This window comes from Pygocentrus nattereri, chromosome 20 (genome assembly GCF_015220715.1).
Source record: "Pygocentrus nattereri isolate fPygNat1 chromosome 20, fPygNat1.pri, whole genome shotgun sequence".
In the NCBI taxonomy this organism is placed as follows: domain Eukaryota; kingdom Metazoa; phylum Chordata; class Actinopteri; order Characiformes; family Serrasalmidae; genus Pygocentrus; species Pygocentrus nattereri.
Window position 1 is genome coordinate 29938533 of NC_051230.1, and position 24604 is coordinate 29963136.

Consider the following 24604-nt stretch of genomic DNA (forward strand, 5'->3'; position numbering starts at 1 on the left):
GGCTTAGAAGATGTGTGTGTGTGTGCGTGTGTGTGTGTGTGTGTGTTCTGAGGGCACCGCTTTGTAACAGTTCTCCATCATGAATGGATTAGAAATATTTCATCCAAAACCTTCTCAACACTATCATAAAACAAAGGATGCTCTACACAGCCGTAAACAGTACAGCATCCATCATACAACAAATCCATGTGCCATATTTTGAGGCCACAAATTACTATACTGAGGCCACAAATGACAGGCCATGAGTTACTATATTGAGGTCACAATTACTAAAATGAGGCCACAAATTATTTTATTGGGGCCAAAAATTAATATACTGAGGCCACGAATGACTAAATTAAGGCAAATTGGTAAATTAGGGGCACAAATTAATATGTTGGGGCCACAAATTACTGTACTGAGGCAACCAATTTACAATATTGAGTGCACAAATTACTATATTGCGGCCACAAATTAATATGTTGAGGCAACAAATTACTATACTGAGGTCATGAGTTACTATATTAAGGCTACAATTACTAAAATGAGGCCAAAAAGTATTATATTGGGGCCAAAATTAATATACTGAGGCCACAAATTACTTAATTGAGGCCACAAATTAGTAAATTGGGGGCATAAATTAATATGTTGTGGCTACAGATCACTGTACCGAGGCTAACCAATTTACAATATTGAGGCCACAAATTAATATGTTGAGGTCACACATTATTATATAGAGGCCAAAAATGAATGCATTAAGGCCAAAAATTACTATATTGAGGACACAAATTAATATAACAAGGCCACGAATGAATATGTTGAGGCCACAAAGCAGTATAATAAGGCTACAAATTACTATACTGAGGCAACACATTACTATATAGAGGCCAAAAATGAATATATTGAGGCCACAGGTTACTATATTAACCAATTACCAATGAATATATTGAGGCCATAAGTGAAGAGTAAGTTAAATCATGACCTCATCTTATTAAAAAGTAATCATCACGTCAGACTCGGTATGTATCTATTAAAGACTGAAACTGGGACTATTAAACTGTACATAGCAAACCACATGGTTACATCAGTGGTTATGCTCTCCTAAAAAGGCTGCATTGCATATGATGAAGACTGCCGTACCCGCGAACTGAAGTGGTATACAGGCGAAATTCATGTTGGTCACATGCTTCGTATTGCTTACTACTTCTGGGCACAATCAGCTTTCCAGTAATACAACCCCAATTCCAGTGAAGTTGGGACGTTGTGTAAAACAAATAAAAACACAATACGATGATTTGCAAATCCTTTTCAACCTATATTCAATTGAATACACTAAAAAGACAAGATATTTAATGTTCAAACGGATAAACTTTATTGTGTTTTGCAAATATTCACTCATTTTGAATTTAATGCCTGCAGCACGTTCCAAAGAAGTTGGGACAGGGGCGTGTTTACCACTGTGTTACATCACCTTTCCTTTAAACACTCAATAAGCATTTGGGAACTGGGGACACTAATTGTTGAAGCTTTGTAGGTGGAATTCTTTCCCATTCCTGCTTGATGTACAGCTTCAGTTGCTCAGCAGTCCGGGGTCTCCGTTGTCGTATTTTACACTTCATAATGTGCCTCACATTTTCAATGGGAGACCGGTCTGGACTGCAGGCAGGCCAGTCTAGTACCCGCACTCTTTTACTACGAAGGCACGCTGTTGTAACATGTGCAGAATGTGGCTTGGCGCTGTCTTGCTGAAATAAGCAGGACGTCCATGAAAAAGACGCTGCTTGGATGGCAGCAGATGTTGCTCCAAAACCTGTATGTACCTTTCAGCATTAATGGTGCCTTCACAGATGTGCAAGTTACCCATGCCATGGGCACTAACACACCCCCCATATCATCAGAGATGCTGGCTTTTGAACTTTGTGCTGATAATAACTTTTGATATTATGGACTGTAGATGATGAAATCCCTAAATTCCTTGCAGTTGCACGTTGAGAAACGTTGTTCTTAAACTGTTGGACTATTTGATCACGCAGTTGTTCACAAAGTGGTGAAACTTGCCCCATCCTTGCTTATGAACGACTGAGCCTTTCAGGGATGCTCCTTGAAACTCACCTGTTTCCAATGAACCTCTTCACCTGTGGAATGTTCCAAACAGGTGTTTTTTGAGCATTCCTCAACTTTCCCAGTCTTTTCTTGCCCCTGTCCCAACTTCTTTGGAACGTGTTGCAGGCATCAAATTCAAAATGACTGAATATTTGCAAAAAACAAAGTTTACCTGTTTGAACATTAAATATCTTGTCTTTGTAGTGTATTCGACTGAATATAGGTTGAAAAGGATTTCAAATCATCGTATTCTGTTTTTATTTATGTTTTACACAACATCCCAACTTCATTGGAATTGGGGTTGTATGTAATAGGCTATTTTGAACACGACCCGTGTCTCAGACATCAGGCAGTGTCTTCATAACCACTTCATGTAATCGATTTCTGTGAGGGAGCTTTTAGAGGTGGACATCTGGTCAGGCTTTTCATTCAAGCTCTTTTATCTCACACACCAGTCAATTAGCTCAGGACGTCCTACACGATGTGAAGGGAGCATTATGTCATTATTTCATTAGTGTAATGAGATATAGATATAGGTTCTACAGAGATCTTGTGATAATCCACCCTGTAGCCACACAGCTTGAGGTTGATTGTTGCAATCACTGTACTTATACCTGTAATGAATGACTGAGTCAAAGCTTGTTTCTTATTAAAAAGTGAAAGCATTTGAAGAACTTAACATATGAATAGAACGTAGAGCTAAGTAAACAGTTAATTTGATGTATTCAGGGCCATTCAAGTTCCAGACATCCACATCTTAAGGCTTATTACTCAGTAGCTAAATGGAAAGCAATGCAAAGTGACTCATTGATACTTCTCCTCAGTTTAAATCTCTTATAGTTTGAGTTATTGTGAGAACATGTGCCGTTCTAGACGCCTCCCCTTGACGTATAACCATGTTCCCCTACACATTTTACCATCATAAAACTCTGCACTCTTAAAACATGAAGATGCCACAATGAAAATGGAAGAAGCTTTTAAAGGTATGAAGGATCTTTGCCACCTTCAGGGCTCTTCTTAGAACCTTTAAAATATGAGGAGGTTCCTTAAAGAGATTTCACACTCATAGATCTCAAATACAAAAATAACATACCACTGAAAGGTTCTACAGAAAACAGAAATCGGTTCTTCTGTGGGATCATCCAAAGAAACCTTCTTAAACAAAGTGCCACAAAAGGTTCTTGAGAGACAGTGTACACTCTTAAAAAGGTGGTGCTACAGTGGCTCTTTAGTAAAGAAAATGGTTCTATATAGAACCATGAAAACCCAAAGAACCCTTTGCATGTTTAAAGGGTTCTTTGCATCAAGGTTTCTTCAGATTGATGGAAAAATTTGCATGCATGTGCTATAGATACAGTTGTATATAGCACCCAAAAGGGTTCCTCTATTGTGACAAGCTAGATATCATAACAATAGAAGAATCCTTTTGGGAGTTATATAGGACCATCTACAGCACATTTTCTATCAGTCTGAAGAACGCTTTCATGATGCAAAGAACACTTTAATTCTTTTTAGTTCTTTGAGTGTTCATAGTGGACAGTTGTCTTTACTAAAGAACCCTTGAAGAACCTTTTTTAAGAGTGTAGAAGAACCACTTTAGTACATGTAAGAACTTTGTTTGTGAATGACATACATGAATGTGAAAAACCTTTCAAAGTGAAAAGAACCTCGACATAATGTAGAGGTTCTTTTCCACTTTGAGTTTTCCTTAGAACATTTACATTATGTTGAGGTTCTTTTTACATTTCTAAACATACTTCATATTCACACATCTCATTTACAAAAAGTTCTCTTAGGTTTGTTACAATGCAATGTTCTATAAGGAACCGGAAGAGGTTCTCTGATGGCATCACTCAAAGGCCTACTGCTATACTTTTTAAAAAGGTGCCACAAAACGGTTCCTTGAGTGATTACATCAAAGAACCACTGTAATTAATGAAAGATTCAGTTTTTGCAAATGAGGTATTTGAATGTGAAGAAGAATTCTCACATAATGTAAACCACTTTATAGAACCTTTACATGACATGGAGTTTCTTTAAACTTTAAAAAGGTTCTTATTCACAAAAGCAGTTTGCTAATGAACCTTCCATTAAAAGGTTCTGTAGCAAATCACAATTGGTTCTTGCATCACGCAAAGAGGCATTTCTCCTGCACTTGTAAAAAAGTGCCACAAAGGGTTCTTTGAGTACCGTAGAAGAACCAATTCAGTACCATAAAGAACCATTTGTGTAAATGAGATATGTCAATGTGAAGAACCTTCTGAAGTTATAAATAACCTTCACATCAAATAAAACTTGTTTAATACTTTAATGGTTCTTTCTGGGTGGAGATACTTTACACATCTCATTTCCAAAAATGGTTCTTTCAATGGAAGGTTCTTTAGGGAGCTAAAATTGGTTCTAGCCATGATGTTTTCTGTGACACTAAATTATTCTTTAGTTTTTAGAATCATGTTCATTCTATAAAGAACCATTTTCGTAAATGAGATGTGTTGGTGTGAACACTCTTTGGAAGTTATGTCGAACCTTCACAGAATGTAAACTACTTTAAAGTAGTTCTTCCACTTTGAGGAGGTTATTTAAACTTCTTAAAAGGTTCTCATTTACAAAAATGGTTTTAAAGGGCTTTTAGACAACAAAAATGGTTCTTCTATGGCAGTGGTAACCAACCCGACAACATTCCAACTCTGGAATGTTCAGTCTGATTGGGAATGCTGTGCTTATATACAGCTTTTTGATTCGATGTACAGTTTTCATGCAATCTTTGCTAAATTATGATTATTTTTCAATAGAAACGAATGGGGTAAAAAATTACAGGACAATTTATTGTACTTCTTTTTGACTGAAAGACACTGTATTGCATACACTATCTCAGTGCCGGCCCCCGAGCACAAATTCGGTGTTGTGACCTGGACTCATCTGTTTGTAATTTTTTTCCATCCCTTGTTTTTCCCATAGACCCCCAATCATTAGCCCTGACACTATTATTACACCATACACCATTGTTATTTTTTTACCTCACAGCCATCAACCAGCATGTACTCACTAAAGGTAGGTCCTCAAGTGCTAATGCACAGCCATACTGACCCACACTCCTCTATGTGCCGTTTTTTCATCCATCATTTCTCCCATAGACTCCTATTCATCTTGGCACCAGCTCAAGCCCTAAGCTTTTTTTTTTGCGTGACACCCACCAAACTACATGAACTCACTAAGGGAAGGTCCTCAAGCTTTAATCCACAGCCATACAGACCTGCACTCCTCTATGTCTTGTTTTTTTCATCCTTTGTTCCTCCCATGGACCCCCATTCATTTCACCATGACGCTAACACTATTATATTTTTTACCTCACAGCCACTAAACTGCATTCACTCACTAAGAGCAGGTCCTCAAGCTCTAATACACACCCAAACTGACCCACACTCCTCTATGTATAATTTTTTTATCTATCATTCCTCCCATAGACTTCTCATCATTTGGGCACCAACCCAAGCCCTAATCTTTCTTTTGCCTGACAGCCACCAAACTACATGAACTCACTAAGGGAAGATCCTCAAGGTCTTAAGCACAGCCGTACAGACCTGCACTCCTCTATGTCTAGTTTTCTTCATCCCTTGTTCCTCCCATAGACTCATTCATTCTTAACAACAACGGCCACTTCATACCATAACAGCCTTCTGGCAAAAAGCTCCAGCTGCGCAATCACAATCTACAGGAAATGCACTATTCTAGTTATCTGTGACTGTTTTGTTTGTATTTTGTTCACTGGCCGAGGTTTCCAGATTGGACACTTGAATTTCAGCATCACCATCAAGTTTTGTCTTTAGATCTCAAAATTTTTGAAGTTGGCACTTTTTTATTCTAACTTGCAGAAAAAGTGAAAAGGAGGAAGAAAAATAATCAGGCCAAGTCAATCGATATTCTATTGACATGTTACAGCAAACCTTTCTTGTGGAACTGAGTTTGCTTTGTTCCTGCTGATCTTGCTAAACTCCAAAAATCCCTTTACCTTCTAAAACTTTAGAATGGGAATAATCACTTTAAGTGTACTTTTGATTCAGCTTCACTGAGCTCTCTGAAAAGACGAGCTAAGTCAACCCTTTATTTTGTACAGCGAACACAAGGACATGGATACAATGTAATTGGACGCTCTATAATTAGAAGTGGTTATAAGACATATTTTCAGCAGGTGGGAGTAAATGGGCATGGGCTTCACATCTGCGAGAAAGACTCTAACAAAAGAACAAATTAGAGCTTGCGTTCTTAAAACCACCGCCAATCTCGGTTGTAGGTGGAATACTTTACTATAACTCTAATAATCATCTGAGAAAATATTCCAATAGTCATAGTCAGCTCTGATAAAGAGTTTGGCTCCTTGCTAATGGCCATTTGTGTTTCTTATGACATGACTCATCATTTATAATAGTGTCCCTCAAGGAGGTCCAGAAGATCTAAAGCCTTATTATTTAAAGACTGGATCCCAAAATTGTCATATGTGAAAATTCATGTTAGTCATTAATAAAGCATCATTTTGACTTGAAAAAGTACATAAATCGATGTGTTTCCAACCTGACATACAAGCTTTTGGTAGTCAGTTAGACATGATCATGTATGATTTGTATGATTTAGTATAATATGCAAGTACGCTTTATAAATAAGCCACCCCCCCCCCATCTTTTCTTTCTCCAACTGGAACTGCAGCTGAAGAACAAGTTTATGAAGAAGATCCCGAGAGATGCCGAGGCATCCAATGTGCTGGTGGGTGAAGTGGACTTCCTGGACAAACCTTTTGTGGCCTTCGTTCGCCTGGCCCAGGCCACCACACTGGGAGGCCTGACTGAGGTTCCAGTGCCCACCAGGTGCACCATTATCACTCACTACTGTGTTTTTTTTATCTTTTAGTTTTAGTTATTGCCTTTCTATTTTCTTTAAAATTGTAGAGCTCCTTACTGACTAATCACAAGTCTAGCAGATGTCTACCTCTGATATTGATTATAGATGTACCCTGACTTACAACAGAATGTCTAGTATCCATTCTGACCTCACATACAGATGCTTATATAGGTTTACAACAGAACGTTTACTGTCCTTAGTATTTGCACAAACAGCTAATTTTATGTGTTTACAACAAAATGTCTATTTTCATGACATTATTAGCAGATGTACCAATAGCTGCAGAGGAAACAGACAGTATAAAATGCTCTGTGCTAACACTCTTGTCAGGCTAGGCTACTGCAGACTGATGGACACTGCACTCTCATATAAGCTCTCAGTGTCCTGGCGCTCTCCTTGCCACGGAAAAAGATTTACAGTACTACCATTCAGTATTTTTTTTAAACTGTTAGAATCCTGTCTTGTAATATTGGTCCAAACACCTTCCACATTAAAATTGACCACTGTACTGGTTTATTTTTCTGCATAGGTTCAGTTTTCCCCGCTGCCCATTCTTGTCAAGTGTAGTTGTGCAAATTGCGATGCAGGTTATGTTTCTAGTATTTATGGTAGTTGTGGTCCATCTGGTAATGTGAACAATATAGATGACTGAGATCTTATAGACGAATGAGATTTTACTGAAAAAAGTCGACAGGCCTTTTTATAAAGAGGCTGAAGCTCCCCCTATTGTCCTGCCTTTGGATATCTTTATCTTTACTTCTTTTATTCAAATTAATGATACATTTACAAAATCTTATAAATAACATTCATCCTAAACTATTTCACTTGCAGTTTTGAATTTTGTGATGGCAACATGCAATTGTGAGTTTGCAAGGGTTTCATCCTTTTCAATGATGCACACAAATGGTACAGCAGATGTAAGCTGTTACTTGGGAACTTCACTTTAACTTACATTGGAAATGTAATATGAATTGGGGATCTTGAATGTTAAAGGTGCAACCTAACTAATTCCAGCTTGTGTTTGTATTGACTTTTTGTACAACAGATTCTTATTTGTGCTTTTGGGCCCCCATGGCAAAGCCAAGTCCTACAATGAAATTGGCCGTGCCATTGCTACACTTATGGTGGATGATGTAAGTATGCTCAGAATGCCTTACTGTACAGTTAAAAAATAGGGTGAACAGAAAAAGAAAGTGGACTGGTCTCGATAGAATCAGCCAGGTTAAGGGCCAGGTTGAAGGGTCAAGGCCTTCAACTTGCAAACACGCTACATAAACCTAGGACTGAGAATCTCCTCTAAGCAAACGTAACGCTAGTGCCTTGGGTTGGGTGGGTTTGTCTGTTCCTTGTTCTATTTGGAGCTTAAAGAGTGAGTTTCATCTCCAGTTGTTTAGTGATGTGGCGTACAAGGCCAGGGATCGCGAAGACCTGATTGCAGGCATCGATGAGTTCCTGGACGAGGTGATCGTACTTCCGCCTGGTGAATGGGATCCCAAAATTCGCATTGAGCCCCCCAAAAAAGTGCTCTCTGCAGACAAGAGGTAAACCCAAGAATTTATCTAGCATTTGTGCTATTACAATTGAAAGTGGTATGTGTGTGTTTCCTTTTTCTAAAGGCCTGAACCCTCATGTGCAATTGAAACTGCCCAAGTTTATGACTTGTTACTGACCTTTACACATCAGTGGTTGGGCGTAGGTCATTATTTTTTTATTTTCTGAATCGCCGCTGTCAAATCAAAACCTTATGTAGCCTCTTTCTGCAGGCCCCTAGTGGCCATACCGCAGGCATGAATGAACTCAGATATGTTTCATTGATATACCCAATAGAGTTAAATTCTCATAATAATGACAGATTTTTGCTTTTTTTTAACATTTCAAGATAAAAGGTTTGTTACAACAACAACGAAATGTAACCTAGTCACAGATTACGTTATTTGCTCAACCACTGGTTGAGTAAGTTAGGAGGGAAAAGGTAGAGAGATCCCAAAATAGATCAGGCTAGCTAACTAGCTAAATATGTTTCCAACAAGTTGTAATTAAAACTTTACAAAGACCATCTGACAACACGTGAAGGCAGTATGAATCATTGTTTGTCTCTGCGTTGATCTAACTCGTAATCCAAAGGCACTGATGCCAGTAGTTTGCAGTTATCCATTTGCTGCACCATTTAACCTTCAGTAATACAAGGTTTTGCTGCTAAACTCAATATCCGTCTCATTTCTGTTTCACTAAAACAGGAAGTCAGTGTTCTCTCTGAACGAGCTGGGTCAGATGAATGGCTCAGTGGGCGGAGGCGGTGGTGTGAGCGAGGACGAGGAGATGCCTGTGCCCCACGAGCTCGGAGAAGAGCTGGCCTACACTGGCAGGCAAGTTTTTCTGCACCTTCTTTGCCTAATTCCACTTGATTATCAGGAAACTGCGCAGAGATGTATGTGAGATGATCTACATAATACACAAATATATTATATGGACATAAGGGAAACCTCAGGGATTTGCAGGAACCCACTAACTATGATACATAGTTAGCTGTCCCTACCATTGGGCAGTAATTGGCAGTTAATGTTGTCCTCTACGCATGTTAATTTGTCCAATCACACTTTGGGGGCAGTCTTGGGCTGGAGGTTAGGGAAGTGGCTCTGTAACCGAAGGTTGCTGGTTCGATCCCCAGCACTGACAATCCATGACTGAGGTGTCCTTCAGCAAGACACCTAAACCCCAATTGCTCCCCAGGTGCTGTGGCAAGTGTGCTCACTGCCCCCTAGTGTGTGTGTATTCACTAGTGTGTACGTGGTGTTTCACTTCACGGATGGGTTAAATGCGGAGGTGGAATTTCCCCATTTGTGGGATTTAAAAAGTATCACTTAACTTTGCTTGTGGCAGTTTGAAAAGATATGGTAGTGCTTCATGTATCTGGGAGGAAGCTCTTGTTAGCCTTCACTCAACTTGGCAGCACTTTGATGGGGGGACCTAGCTAGCCATGACAACATTTGGTACAAGTATGATATTTAACTTGAAAAAAAAGTAGTAAAACTACTTAATGTTAGAGGCAGTAAATGTAAAACACTGAGAATGATATTTAAAGTGAAATTACATAGATACAGCATTAATTGGCAAGAGCTTACTGGCCAAATGTTTTAGTTTTGTTGCTATTTGCTAAGCAAGCCTAGGCTTGCTAACAGCTAATCACAGTGAACTCACTACTTTACTCTAGACTACATCACTGATTCAGAGAGTGGGGTGTCTTTCGAGTTGCTGCTAATTGTTGGCTAGGCTAGCCTTTCTATGAGCACAGTATACCCATGACTTTACTCTAGACTACATCACTGATTCAGTGGCTAGAGGGCCCTTCAGGTTCCTGAAGTTTCTAAATATTTTAGTTTTATTGCTAGTTAGGCTGATTTTGGTAACAGCAGAGTATTCTTTACTCTAGACTACATTCCCTGTTCAGAGACTTGAGGGCATTTCCAATTGAAAATTTATTTAGCTATATGCTAACTAGGCTAGTCCTGATAACAGATTATGACAATACACTTGCCACTTTACTCTAGACTGCATAGGTTCAGAGGCTGGAGATTGCTTCAAGTGGCTGAAGTTGCTGAATATTTTAGTTATGTTGCTATGTGTTGACTAGTTATGCTAACAACCATACATATTGCTACTGTACCACTACTGTACTCTGGACTACAACACTGGTTCTGAGGTTGGATTGCCTTCTCGGGCTGCTGAAGGGCTGCTGATTAAATATTTTAGCCAGTTATCTACATACTAGTCTCATAAAGCCAGATGTCAGCTAATAATGAGAACATCTGGGGACAACCATAAGAAATTTTGGGCCAAATGTTGGTGGGAATGTTGACTTATTAAGGTGGGAACAAACCAAGTGTACAATTACTAAACCAGTCCAACGTCTTATGAAATTAGAGCTCGGGGACAATAGTGTGTTCATCAACACCTTCCAATAGACAACTAGCATTAACAGCAAACATTAGCTTTTGCAAAGGAAAAACAGTTCCATTAGCTTATGATACTGTTTTGCTAGATAGCTTGTTCTCTTGTGTGCTTTCTTTATTAGGCTCCCCATTAACTGCTGCATCTACAGCAGTTATTCCTCCTTGGGGTCCACAAAAACAGGTACAATAACAACAGACAACAAATGTTGAGTGGTGTTAAAAGAGCATAGACTAGTGGAACTGGTTTTAGAGTGGGTGTACTTTTGTTTTTAGCAGATTTAGGAACAATCCCGTACAAATATGACAAGGTGTCCCAAGACATGCAAAATCTGACCCTACGAGACTAGCTATAGTCTGTCTAGACTGGTCTCGCTAACAGCTAATCACACCATGATTTTACCCTAGACTACATCACTGATTCAAAGGCGGGAGAACCTTTCTAGTCACTGAATTTGCTGAACGTTTCAATTATGTTGCTAATTGCTAGGCTAGGCTACTCTTGCTAACAGCTAACCACAGCATACCCACTTCTTTACACCACTGTTTCAGAGGCTGGAGGGCCTTTTGGGGGGCGGAAGTTGCTGAAAATGCTGTGCCTGGTGGTTTTTGGAGCTAGTTAGAGAGTTTGAAGCAGCTGGTTTCCAAAACATTCCGACAAAGCAGGTTTATTATATTTCATGGTGATAAATAAGGTGATAAATAGAAATGCATTACAGTCTTTGGGTATGATGAGGTGACGGTCTTAAATCTTCTGCCAATAAACCAAACAGTTGGAAGGGCTGGCAGCCTCTCATCTAAGCCTCTCTGTGTCTCCCTCTCTCACTCTCACATGCACTTGGTCACTTTTTAGTTGACTTTTTAATAAGAGCTGTGCAAAGGACAGGCCTCTCAATAATGTATTAAGCTAAGCCTGTGTGGGTGGGTGTGTGTGTGTGTGTGTGTGCTGCAGGTTTTGTGGTGGCCTTTTTCTGGACATCAAGAGGAAACTGCCCTGGTACCCTAGTGACTTTTATGAGGGCTTCCACATCCAGTCCATCTCAGCCGTGCTCTTCATCTATCTGGGCTGCATCACCAATGCAATCACCTTCGGGGGTCTCCTGGGGGACGCCACAGACAACTACCAGGTACACGATGGAACCTTCCGCCAGGAAGCCATGAGCTGACATTTCATTTAAAGTTGAATGTGGCCTTTACTGATGTCATACTTTCAAAGTGCAGGCTCTCTTTTTTATCTTTTATTCTTTCCTTTATTGTTTTTCATTCTCTCTTGCTGTATATGCGATTTGCCTCATTGGTCGATCCTGCCTTGACGATTCCTTAGCATGCACATATTTTACACATTGATGCATCACATATCTACTCTGTCCGGCAGAGAACCCTCAGGACCTTCTGGTAACTAAAAACCACGCTGTACCTGTGATTTTTAGTTCATGTTTATGTAAGTGAATCATTACACTTGTTATAACTCATAAATTTGAGTTGGAAACAAATGGGTTAAAATAATTAAACATTACCCAATCAGCATTGTTTTCCCCTTGTACATTGTTATATCCAGCTAAGCAAGCTCTCCCAATGGTTAGAGCTTCAGGAGCTGGACTGAAGGCCTAATAAGTCAGATTTGCCACCAGCATATCTGCAGTGCAATGTAGCAATCATGTTATGATTTGCAGGAGCCTTAAAAAAGGGTCTTTCTAAATCTTCTGAAAGTTCTAGATATGCCACTGTAAATCTGAGCTGTAGCCAGGTTTTTACTGAAACTGTAAAATGTCATTACTGTTGCAAGCTTTAAATGTTCATGTTTAATCTAGAATGGCCAAAACATGTTCATGCACCAGTGTGTTTGGTGCTAACATACTAGTAGAAATCCCATAGAGGTCCCGAACTCGGCCTAGCTTTAATAATCTCAGTTCACCACTCATCTAGTCTAGGAGCACATCTGATTATGACTGTAGTTAATGTGTGATCAAAGCACATCCAGGCATAGTGGGCCTACATTCCATTATGATGCTATTTTTCATGAGGTATATGAGGATTATTGATTCAACACTTTAATTTAGCATGTTAAGAAAATGCTAAAGAACTTGTTTTGATTAATGCAAAGTGGAAGTAGTTTCTATGGTTCTACCTTAAATTAACATCCAACATTACCTAATCATTTTTTTAATTACGCATTATTTTCATACTTTTATTCCTGATCAAATTTACATTTTCAGTTCTTTTGTGTAAAATGAGTAGCGTGTGTAAGCAAAAAAAAAATTTTAATATACATGAAATGATAAAGTCTCTCTTTATCGCTGTATAGTTCAGTTAATTTACAAAAATTCTCTAGATCTGTGCTCAGGCAAGCTCACAGAATATATGACTTAGAGAACCATTTCAAACAGATACGGACTTGAAAGGGTCTGTAGGGTCCTTAATGGGAGCCTCTTAACATCAAAGCAATCATGACAGAGATTTTCACTTTAGTTCTTCTACGTGAATGGAGTGGATCCGCTCGAGGTCAGACTCCTTGGAGGAACCCTGACCTCTCATACATTATCTGACTGGAAGGCAGACGAGGCCAGCACCACTGCCAGGGGAAGCAACGTCGAGGTCATGAGCTGGGATACAGGCCTGTCTAAGACCTGCCTCAGAAACAAGCCATATCTGCCATAAGTCCTTATCATAAGCAGGCAGCCTGGGTGACTGTGCCTGCTTATGATGATATAAATCTGGCAGACTCTCAGCCTCCTAGACTATCTCACCACCAGGGAAATGAAGCCAGCAGAGCTAAGAGAGAAAACCACAGTGAGAAAAGTGACAGGTTGGATCAAGGTCTCAGCCACGAGCCCTACCTGCATTTACCTCACCAGTTAGAAGGCTCACTGAGCCAGTGCTTTGACTTTGGCTGTTATTATACCATTTACTGAGCTGATATTGCTGTCACAAAGAGTATTCCAGAGTTACAGTGATCTACATGGTTTGTTGTTTTTATTTCTTTAATTTCATTTACTTTCTATGGCCTTTTACCATTGAAAATGTACAACAATCTGATATGCATTTCATAGCTACTGGGTCAAACACGACATTTTTTACCAGAAATTTTACTTCAACATTTTAATTAATGATGAAAAAAATTGATAGACTTTTCAAAATTGGTTACTGTGCCAGTCTTACTAACCAGATGTCACAGTAGGTCTTACCACAGCTCTGATTTGTTGCTAGTTATGCAGTTTCCATTGTACTCAGAAGTTTGATACCTCTGAGTCTGTATTCCCAACCTTGGATCTAAATGTGTCCCAGTGTTTCATGGATGCCTTCAGCTAAGTGATTATTGTATGGGAAATGTACATGAACAGTTATAAGCCTCTGAAGAGGCCTGCTTCTTTCTGCAGGCCCTCTAATTGACACTAGAAATTGAGTATTATTATATTGTTTTTAATTAATATAATCTAATAAAAAATGATGTAATGTTTGTTGGAGGGCCGGAAGATCAAACATCAGACATATCAAACAGCACAAACCATACATACAAACAAAGGCCAACAAGAAACTCAGAAAAACACAGTGCTTAAAAACAAACAGAGATAATGAGGGACAGGCGGAACACAGGTGGAAACAATCGGGGCAGAGTCACGAAACAAGGGGGCAGGACAGTGAAGTATCAAAACAAAGAAGAACGTTGAACGACCGGGGAAGTAAACATAAGGCACATGGGGGAGTGGGAGGGGCCAATCGTGACAGTGCTATTGCTAAGTGCTATTACTGTGAAATAGAAGCATCTAGGAGCAACAACAGCCAAGACTGTGGTATGTCCATGCAAACTCAGAGCAAGGTTGTCGAGTGCTGAAAGGTATAGCATGAATAAATCTGTTGCGTCACTCACTACAGAGTTCCAAAATCCCTCTGGAAGCAACATCAGCACAAGAACTGCATGTGAGGAGCCAAGTGTCTGCTGGAAGGGTGTAAAGCATGCCGCCTCTGGACTCTGGAGCAGTGGGAAACGTGCCCTCTGGAGTGATGAATCACGCTTCACTATCTGTCTATTTGTCTGATAGACAAATGTGGGTTTGGTGGATGCCAAAAGAAAGCCACATACTGTTCCAGTAAAGTTTGGTGGAGGAGGGATAATGAGCTGGGGCTGTTTTTCAGTTCCATTGAAGGGTAATGCTATTGTTGTAGCATGGAACAGCAAGCTAATGCAAATGTTATGGTCAGGTGTCCACATACCTTTGGCCATATCATGTATCTGACAGGCAAGAAAAAATGCCTTGTTGTCCTGTTTGGTTGGATGTTAGTGGTTTTCTTTTTCTCTTGTTTATAGGGCCAGAGGCAGCCAAAGAGACTGTAGTTTTTCTTCTGAGCGTATATTTTATTGGCTGCTTCACAGTAAGTGTTCTGACTTAAAATCAATCAATTCCACATTTCTCTGTCTTTCTCTCCATTAGGGGGTGATGGAGAGTTTCCTAGGTACGGCCCTGGCAGGGACGGTCTTCTGCCTGTTTGGCGGTCAGCCCCTCATCATCCTCAGCTCCACGGGGCCCATTCTCATCTTTGAAAAGCTGCTCTACGAATTCAGCAAGTGAGGACGCCTCTGTAATCACTTCATAGGTGGCTATCAAACATGCTGAAGTATAGATCAGCTAGACTAGTTTGACTCCTGATTCGGGACACTGTTACTTGCTCGAAAAAAACATCATCAAAATCATTTTGCCAGTCTGTTCACAACCTGAAGACATGCTTTAGATGCAATAACAGTGAGCTAGACTTGTCTGATATTTTCCAAATTTCTCCAAGTTTCATAATCAATATAATCGACAATAAAGGCAAAACTGCCATTGGAATAACATTAATACGAGGCTATAGCTGTTGTAAATGTCTACTTGCATCCTACAGTGCTGTCATCTCTGACTTGCTCTGTGAAACCCCTTTCTGTTGAAGTATCTTGAAGGTGTAAGGAAAGACTACTACTTTTGAGTGTTCGTTTTTTGTAAGCTGGTGAAAGCAGAAGGATGCCAGATGGCTAACATTACTGCTAGGGAACTGAGTGTCTCATTGCAGCTGTATAACTATATTAAAACGATCATTACCTTGGAGAGAATGTCAAACAAAAAAAATGGTTTAGATGAGGAATACAACATGCTAAATGCTAAGTTTAGCAACGTGCTAGGCTTTCCAGATATCTTACCTCAGTTTTGCTTCTTGCCTTTGCCTAGAATGTTTCAAAAATCATCTCCATTTTGTACTGAATAAAGATTTCTTTCCCATTTTGATCAAAGACTGAGGCAAAAGTTACACTAATGCTAGGTTTAGCTGGTTGGATTTATTAGCCTGTAGATCAGTGGCTAGGCTAGTCACAATAGGTTAACGGATGTGTCTGTATTCACTGTCTATTCCTTAATTTTCATATAATGTTGGAAAACAAAGTTTTTTAGGTGGTTAACATCTAAATTAATGCCATTATCATTACTAATATGATTAAGCTGTAATAATGGTATGATAAAACATCCACTCTGTCTTTTATAATAGCTCACCAGTCATCCTAATATTAGGAAAGTTTTCTGATGGACCTTATTTAGCCTTGAGATTTTTTTCCATGTTTTTCCTCTTGGTGTTTGTTGTATTTGACATTGAAACCAACTGAAAAAGTTGACAACATTGAATACAAGTTAACTGTAAATGCAATTAAATTTGGTAATTAATATAATTAATTAGAAAAGAACATTTCCTGGTTGTTAGGAAACTGCTATGGTGTCCCGGTAGGATTGCTAGGTAGTTGCTATGGTATTTGTTGTGGTGACTGTAAGGATGTTTATAGGTGGTTTCTATGGTACTCTAGTTTGCTGAGGCTGTTGCTAAGCAAATGCTGTAGTATTTCAGGTGGTTGCTAAGGTATCTCTACCAGCTTACATTGGCTAGCCAACCTGCTTAAATAACTGTTAGCCACTTAGCAAACTTCCATCAGCTGCACACTTTACAATGAAATGTGCTATGCAAAAATAGTTGCTTGTCAAACAATTTTGGGACTCTAGTTTGTTGCTACATTGTTGCTAAGCGATTGTTGTGGTATTTCAAGTGGTTGCTAAGGTATCTCTACCTGCTACATTAGCTAGCAATTCTGGTGTTATTGTCTCTGGTTCTCTGAACACTTCTGCATACATGAGCCCACAAAACCAATCCAGACTCTCTTTTTCTGCATCAGGAGCAACAGCATTGACTATATGGAGCTCCGACTGTGGATTGGCATGCATGCCTGTGCGCAGTGCCTCTTTCTTGTGGCCACCGACGCCAGCTACATCATCAAGTACATGACGCGTTTCACTGAAGAGGGCTTCTCTAGCCTGATCTCCTTCATCTTCATCTCTGATGCCATCAAGAAGATGGTGGGGTCCTTCAAGTATTACCCCATTAACACCGAGTTCAATCCTGACTACGTCACCGCCTACAAGTGTGAATGTGTCGCCCCGGACCCAAGTGAGTACATTCTCTGAGTAGAGCTACTGCACTATAGCTGCATTACAAGCTGTGAAAACTAACATGAATTAGGCTAATCATGAATACTCAAGTATTGCTTGATATTTAATGCTTATAGGTCATTCCACAGATATGTCCATTTTACTGTCCCTAGTGTTTACAGATATATTACACTTAAACATGTTAGTGTTACAATTTATTTATATTTCTAAAAGAAAAAAATAAGTTATTTAAACAATTACACCTTCTTGAACCATCAATTTAGAAATATCAGTTTTTAAATCAAGTGTCTAGATTGTCCAGTGATATAGACCAAATCAGAACAATGGTTGGCTAAACTTCTGGCTGGATCGCTTGCATCCTGGCAACATGGAAGCAGCTCAATTTACAGCACAATTTAAATCAAATTCAAACATAACAGATAAAACACTGGTAAAAACGGTAAGCGCCCCATTATGTTTGAACCTATAATGTCAAATATGCCCAAATATGTAGTGGATTTTACTTACATTTTTAATATTTCTACCATTCAACAGCACTAGTATAATCCCAATGAGGGATCCTTTGTCTTTGCTAACATTTGCAGCTAAAACTAAAGACAGTTAGGAAATCTTTAATAAAAGTAAATTCACCAAGCACTATCTTACCAATAAAAGCACCAGAATGTAACTGGAACAGTATGTGGATGTGCTGATAGATATTTTTACAATGACGGCTTCATAAAGAGCCCAACATTAGCTATAAGGTGACATTAGCTACAAGCTAACGCATTAGCATTTATGCTAGCAGCCACAGAACGAGGTTTTAGCTCATATGTTCACGCTTGACAGAGAAAAAATGAAGCTTTGCTTGATTCTTCTCATAATTCTGTGTAATCGTAGACATTTGTGTGAGTGTCATTTCATATAGGCCAGTAAGCGAAACCAACTACCTTAAAAACAAAGTAGCTAATTAGCCAAATAAGATGTTTTAGAGTGACATAAAATGAGCAAAAAGATCTTTACAACGTTAATCATAGTTAATATAAATGGCTCCATCTCTTTGTTTGCTCTGAGAAGCTTAACTTTAGCTTAAGCATTGGCTGTATGGGCTGTTGGTTGACTTGAAGTGCGTTTACCAGACATTTCACTTCATGCAGAAACTTTAGAACAGTGTGAAACGACTATATCGCCGCTGTCATAACAAAACCTTATATCTCCAAAATGGTAACTTTACAGGAGGAGGACAAAGACACACTTTACTTTTCATGTAAGTGAATGGAACCAGACTTTTTTCCAAGTAATTTTGGGTCAGTACTTTTGGTCCACCCTTCTTGAAGTTTACACACAATGTAAAGGCTGACAAGCACTTTCAAATTATGCTAAAAACTGAAAATTGGCAAAAATGGACATACGAGGTTTTCTTGCGACAGCAAGAGTTAGTTTTAAACTAGTTACAGAGATTTTCAAGATCTGAGTCAGAACACCATCCTGTCTCAACTTTTACTCCAGGAATGAGGTTCCGGGCCATTTCCACCCCTGGACGTAACCTGTTACGACATGTCTTGTCAGTGTTATGTAGCAGGCTTATAATGCCTGTAAGTGCTGTAATGGACTTGTTGTAATGGAGTTAACTAGGCCTTAAAGAGTTTTCGTACTGCTTTCGCTACGCTACTTAGCTACTGCCATAACGTTGCTAATAAATAAGTAGTAATGGTTGTATAATTTTATCTTCAATGCATCTTGAAGCTGTCTAAAAAGAGCCAGCTGAGAAACTGTGAGTGTTATAACTGATTTGTACTGTGGTTGCTTTTGCTGCAAACATCCAACACGGCCGCCGCTTCATATGTGTAAGTATCAGCTCGGTGGCTGTTTTGTTGCTCAAATTGAAATTAGGTATTATTTACCTGTAACATGCTGCATGTGAATTCAAACCAGAAGCATTGTGTCTCTGAAAAACATGGTTTTGTGCCGCTTGGGGATTTTGAACCAAGCAATTAAAATTCCCAGATTGTAGCTTTTAGCCAAAACCCATCTGTTGTCTTCTGTAGTGCACAGATGTAGCGTGACCCAACAACGAATTGCAATTTCCATCTCAGACTCATCTTTTTCTCCGCTCTGCTTGTTCTGATCATGTACTCTCATCTTTCTTCACCCACCCACCTGTTTTGATTAGTGGCTCCAATGGTCTTCGCTGTTGTAGTTCCAGTGCCGGATAACTCTTCTACTTTATTTGGTGTAAGTGCTTCTCTTTCTTTTTTTTTGGTTTGTTTGTTTGTTTGTTTGTTTTTTTTTTAACTTCAGCCTTGGCCCTGTTGGATTCATGTGGGATTAGGAGTTCAAACCTTGTCTCGGTTTCTGATTCAAGTCTTTAAATGACTCTCATTTATATTCAAATGGGATTTTGGGTTCAGCAATAGAGTCTCGAGAGGAATTGAAGGACACTGTGATGAAAAGGGATTCAATCTTCCGCTGAAGTTTTTTTTTCCACACTCTGATGTTTTAGTGTCTCCTTGTTCTCTATCTCTGTCTCTCATATGAGAACCTTATGTCTATCCATTACTAGTCTTGGGCTATTTGACGATACTATCGTTGTAACCTCAACAGTCTTGACCAGCCATATTATTTTTTGGAACAATAATCAACAAGCTTGTCATGCGTGTTTTACGGTCCATAAGACGGCATCCACTTCAAGACAGATTCAGATACAACCAGCCATTATCCAAGCTCCACATACAAATCCAAAATAAATGGAACTCACTATCAGTTCATGGCAAATTTCAAACAATTGCTCATCACCTTCAACCATTCATCAGAAGGTGTGGCAGGAAATTCTCCTTATCAGTTCTTTCCTTATCACATGATGCTAACAAGCTTCTAGCATGAATGTGCCTCCTCCAATCCAGCCACCACATCTTTTCAAACTGCCACTAATCCAATGTCATCAGTGATGCGAGCCAACAAAGAGAGAGTGTGGACAGTTATGCTTTTTTAGGCCTCATCCACACGTGTCCATCTACTTTTAAAAATGTGTTTTTTTTCCCTTTGTTTTCAAAAGAATTTTCCTCCATCCCAGCAGCATTCCCAAAAATCTCCCAAAAATTCTCATTCTCAGAAAAACATGAAAATTACTCGAAAACACTTGCATGAGCATGGCAGCCAAGTAAGGGCTACAAAAATGTAACATTATACACCTCAAGAACAACATTTTTAGCTGCAAAATACAGAGTGCACCACAAAGCTAAGGCAGGGATGTTCTAACAACACCACTACACCATGTTACTAACACTATAGACTTTAACCTGCTGGCAGTCAGACTTCCTCAGTATCTCACACAGTTTCAAAGTCTGATTCCTGCCAGAAAATAAAAGCATGTGTAAGTGTAAACAGCTACAGACATGCACAAGTTTACACTGTGATGTCAGCATTTTCAAAAAGCTGTGTTTTGCCACCTGAGAACACTGAAAATTTTGGACTGGAGGCCAAAGAAAAACACATTGTCAAAAACATACAGATATGTGTGGGTGAGGCCTTAGACTCCTGGTCATGCATTGTTGTGGCTTCATAAACTTGTGATCACTTGATGATAGGGCCAACTTTTAGAGTGCTGTGAGTCCCATTCAGGTATCAAAATGTGCAGTTTTTTTACCCTTGAAGCATAATCACTTTAGACATTTCCAGGTTGCTTCACCTTGCAAAATAGCTGGACAAACTGACAAAGCTAGACCGAAAGAATGGTGACAAAAAGATCCTCAATTTTGGTTCAGTTTACAAGTTTAAACAGTAAAAAACTAAAGTCCACACTAAAGTGATGCTTAAATAACACAATTATGCCATAAAATCATGTACTCCTGACAGCATAGTACTGCACAAAGACATGTAATACAGTCTCCCGACTGACTGCATATCAAACATTTTTTATGTTTATTTACAGCCAGTGGGGACAAAATATTTAAATATTTGTAAAATTAGTGTTTGTTCCATTAGCATGGTTTCAATTAACTGTGAGTAATAATTCATACAATTACACCAAGATTTTGTCAGAAACGATGTTAACTGCAACTTCCAGGGATGAAGGGAGCTCAATTAGGCCTGCATAACAAATTGTGGATTATTATTGTTTATATAGACATTATATATATATATATATTTACTGATGTGCCAAAACATTATGACCACAGATGAAGTGAATGATGTGGATTATCTTGTTACAATGACGCATTTCAATCTATATTGGGCATGTGTCAGAACTGGACCTTGCTTGGAGAAATGGAAGAAGGTTGCTTGGTCCAGTGAGTCCCATTTTCTTTTGTATCAAGTGGTACATCTGTGCCATTTACCTGGGGAAGTGATGGCACCAGGACACACAGTGGGAAGACGATGAGCTGCTGGACAGAGTGTTGGGAAGTGTTCTGCTGGGAAACACTGAGTCCAGGCATTCATGTACACGTCAAGTTGACACATGCCACCTACATATACATTGCTGTAGAACCAGGTACATCACTTCATGATAATGGCATTCCTCGATGGCAGCAGGATAATGCGCCCTACCAAACTGCACACATGGTTCAGGAGTGGTTTGAGGAACATTAGAAATAGTTCAAGGTGTTGTCCTGGCCAAATTCCTCAAATCTCAATCCAAACGAGCATCTGTGGGATGTGCTGGAACAACAATTCTGATCTGCAGCAATTCCATCTTGCAACTAACAGTACTTTAAGGATCTGCTGCTAACATCTTGGTGCCAAATGTAATATGTTAGATGTAATGTTTTGGCTCCTCGGTGTATTAGTGATTTTGAACGCTTTCCGTCTTTCCTTCACATTCTTTCTTTCCCTTTCGCTTTCAGATGAACATAACAGCTCTGGACTGGACTCAACTGAGCAAGAAAGAGTGCGTGAAGTACGGCGGCTCGCTGGTGGGGAAGTCCTGTAAATACGTGCCTGACCTGGCCCTCATGTCCTTCATCCTGTTCTTCGGCACCTACTCCATGACCGTCTCACTCAAGAAGTTCAAGTTCAGCCGTTACTTTCCTACCAAGGTATCCACAGAGAACGGGTGTGAAATGCAAAGAGAGAGAAAAGAGGGGATGATGTGTGAAAGAGAAAATACATCCTTCACACATCCTCAGACGTTCCGCTAAACCCTGACAAGATCTGATATCCTCTGATTGTGCTTATCCTCAGCACAGTCTCTCTCTCACAGACACCAGGATGCCTAGAACTGTCTTCTTAGACTCCCAGCAACCAATATGGGGCTTTTTTTCTTCATATACTGTACCCTCCAAAATTTCTGGCACCTTTGAAATATTTGTCCATGTTTGTAGATGACAGTGTGTCATGCGGTGTCAGAAATTTTCAAGTCTGTACTTAACAATTTAATGAGTATAGATTAATATAGTATTATTATAGTATAGATAGATAGATAGATAGATAGATAGATAGATAGATAGATAGATAGATAGATAGATAGATAGATAGAACCTTATTGATCCCAGAGGGAAACTGCAGTGTTTCAATAGCAAGACATATAATTACACATAAGCTTACATGAACTATGCAGAAAAATACAAAACAGAAATAAAAGTAAGTAAAATAAGTACAAGAGAAATAAAATAAAGTAAAAAAGTACATCTATTTACGTGGCATATGAGACAGATTCGCTGTATTTACAAACAGCAGGCACTGAGTGATATGAGGTCTAACGGCACATATTAAAGACATGATTAACTGAGTTGCATCAATACTGTAGTGTAAAGTAAAGTGCATAGTGAAAAGTGTAATAGTTGTGATATATTGCACAGTGTGTATTAATCAAAGAGGAGATACAGTGATGTGGTTCAGCACAGTCCACACAGCAGGAGATCAGTACCGTCTCTACAGTAAGGAGAATTGTTGTAGAGCCTTATAGCAGTAGGTAAGAAAGATCTCACACGGCTCTTTAACACAGCACAGCTGTGACAGACGGCCACTGAATGAGCTTCTCCGTTCATCCAGTGTAGCATGCAAAGGATGTGAGGTGTTGTCCAAGATGGCTAACAGCTTGTTGAGCGTCCTCTGTTTTGCTCCAAAGAGTCCAGCTTGACTCCTACAACAGAGCCAGCCTTCCTAATAAGTTTGTTAATTTTGTTCAGAGCACTTTTGTTAATGCTGTTGCCCCGGCACACAATAGCATAGAATAGAGCACTAGCTACAACAGACTGGTAGAATGTCCATAGGAGCTTAGTGCCCACACCAAAAGACCTCCAGTCCAGCTTGTTGTCCAAGTGCACACCCAGATATTTGTATGTCCCAACCACCTCCACATCAACACCATCAACAGTGACTGCTGACAAGGCAGGTTTGGACTTCCTAAAGTCCAGCACCATCTCTTTAGCCTTACTGATGTTTAGCTGCAGCTCGTTCAGCTTACACCAGTCAACAAAGTCCTTCACCAGCTTCCTGTATTCCTCCTGTAGTCTGTCCATTCCTTGTGCACCTCACAATGGCCATGTCCTCTGAGAATTTCTGCAGATGACACAACTCTGTGTTGTACCTGAAGTCAGAGGTGTACAGGTTGAACAGGAATGGAGCTAACACAGTCCCCTGGGGTGCCCCAACACTGCACACAGCCTTGTCTGAGACACCGCCATGCAGTCGCACATACTGAAGTCATCCAGTCAGATAGTTCATTGTCCATGAGATGATGGATTCATCCACCTGCATCCGCCGTAGCTTCTCCCCTAACAGTACAGGCTGTATGGTGTTGAATGCACGGGAGAAATCGAAGAACATGATCCTCACAGTGCTGCCTGATGTGTCCAGGTGAGAGTACGTTCTGTCCAGCAGGTAGATAACTGCATCATCCACTCCAATGCCATCCTGGTATGTAAACTGCAGGGGGTCAAGAGCTGTTTTGACCAGAGGTCTCAGATGAGCTAGCATTAACCTTTCAAGTGTCTTCATTAAGTGAGATGTCAGTGCAACTGGTCAATAATCATTCAGTCCTGTCAGTTGCCTTTTCTTGGGGACAGGAACTACGCAAGATGTTTTCCACATAACTGGGACTCTCTTCAGGCTGCAGCTCAGATTGAAGGTGTGCTGAAGAATTCCGCACAGCTGCTCCGCACACAGCACCGTTTCAGCACCCTGGGTTCAATGCCATCAGGTCCCACTGCTTTGCTCTGCTTGAGTTTTTTCAGTTCAACCTTCACCTGATTAGCAGTGAAAGTAACATCACTGAGCATTCCAGTTGTGGGGAGAGGGTGAGAG

General features: G+C 39.8%; 1 protein-coding gene across 1 annotated transcript in view; it reads left to right on the forward strand.

Moving 5' to 3' along the window:
- Window positions 1–24604, forward strand: part of slc4a5a (solute carrier family 4 member 5a) — an 82242-nt gene that overhangs the window by 37944 nt on the left and 19694 nt on the right. The window contains exons 9-17 of the mRNA XM_017709715.2: window positions 6784–6941; window positions 8021–8108; window positions 8362–8516; window positions 9213–9341; window positions 11875–12049; window positions 15353–15486; window positions 17107–17378; window positions 19560–19594; window positions 22204–22395. Of these exons, the coding sequence (XP_017565204.1) occupies window positions 6784–6941; window positions 8021–8108; window positions 8362–8516; window positions 9213–9341; window positions 11875–12049; window positions 15353–15486; window positions 17107–17378; window positions 19560–19594; window positions 22204–22395 (1338 nt within the window). The remainder of the gene's footprint in view (window positions 1–6783; window positions 6942–8020; window positions 8109–8361; window positions 8517–9212; window positions 9342–11874; window positions 12050–15352; window positions 15487–17106; window positions 17379–19559; window positions 19595–22203; window positions 22396–24604) is intronic.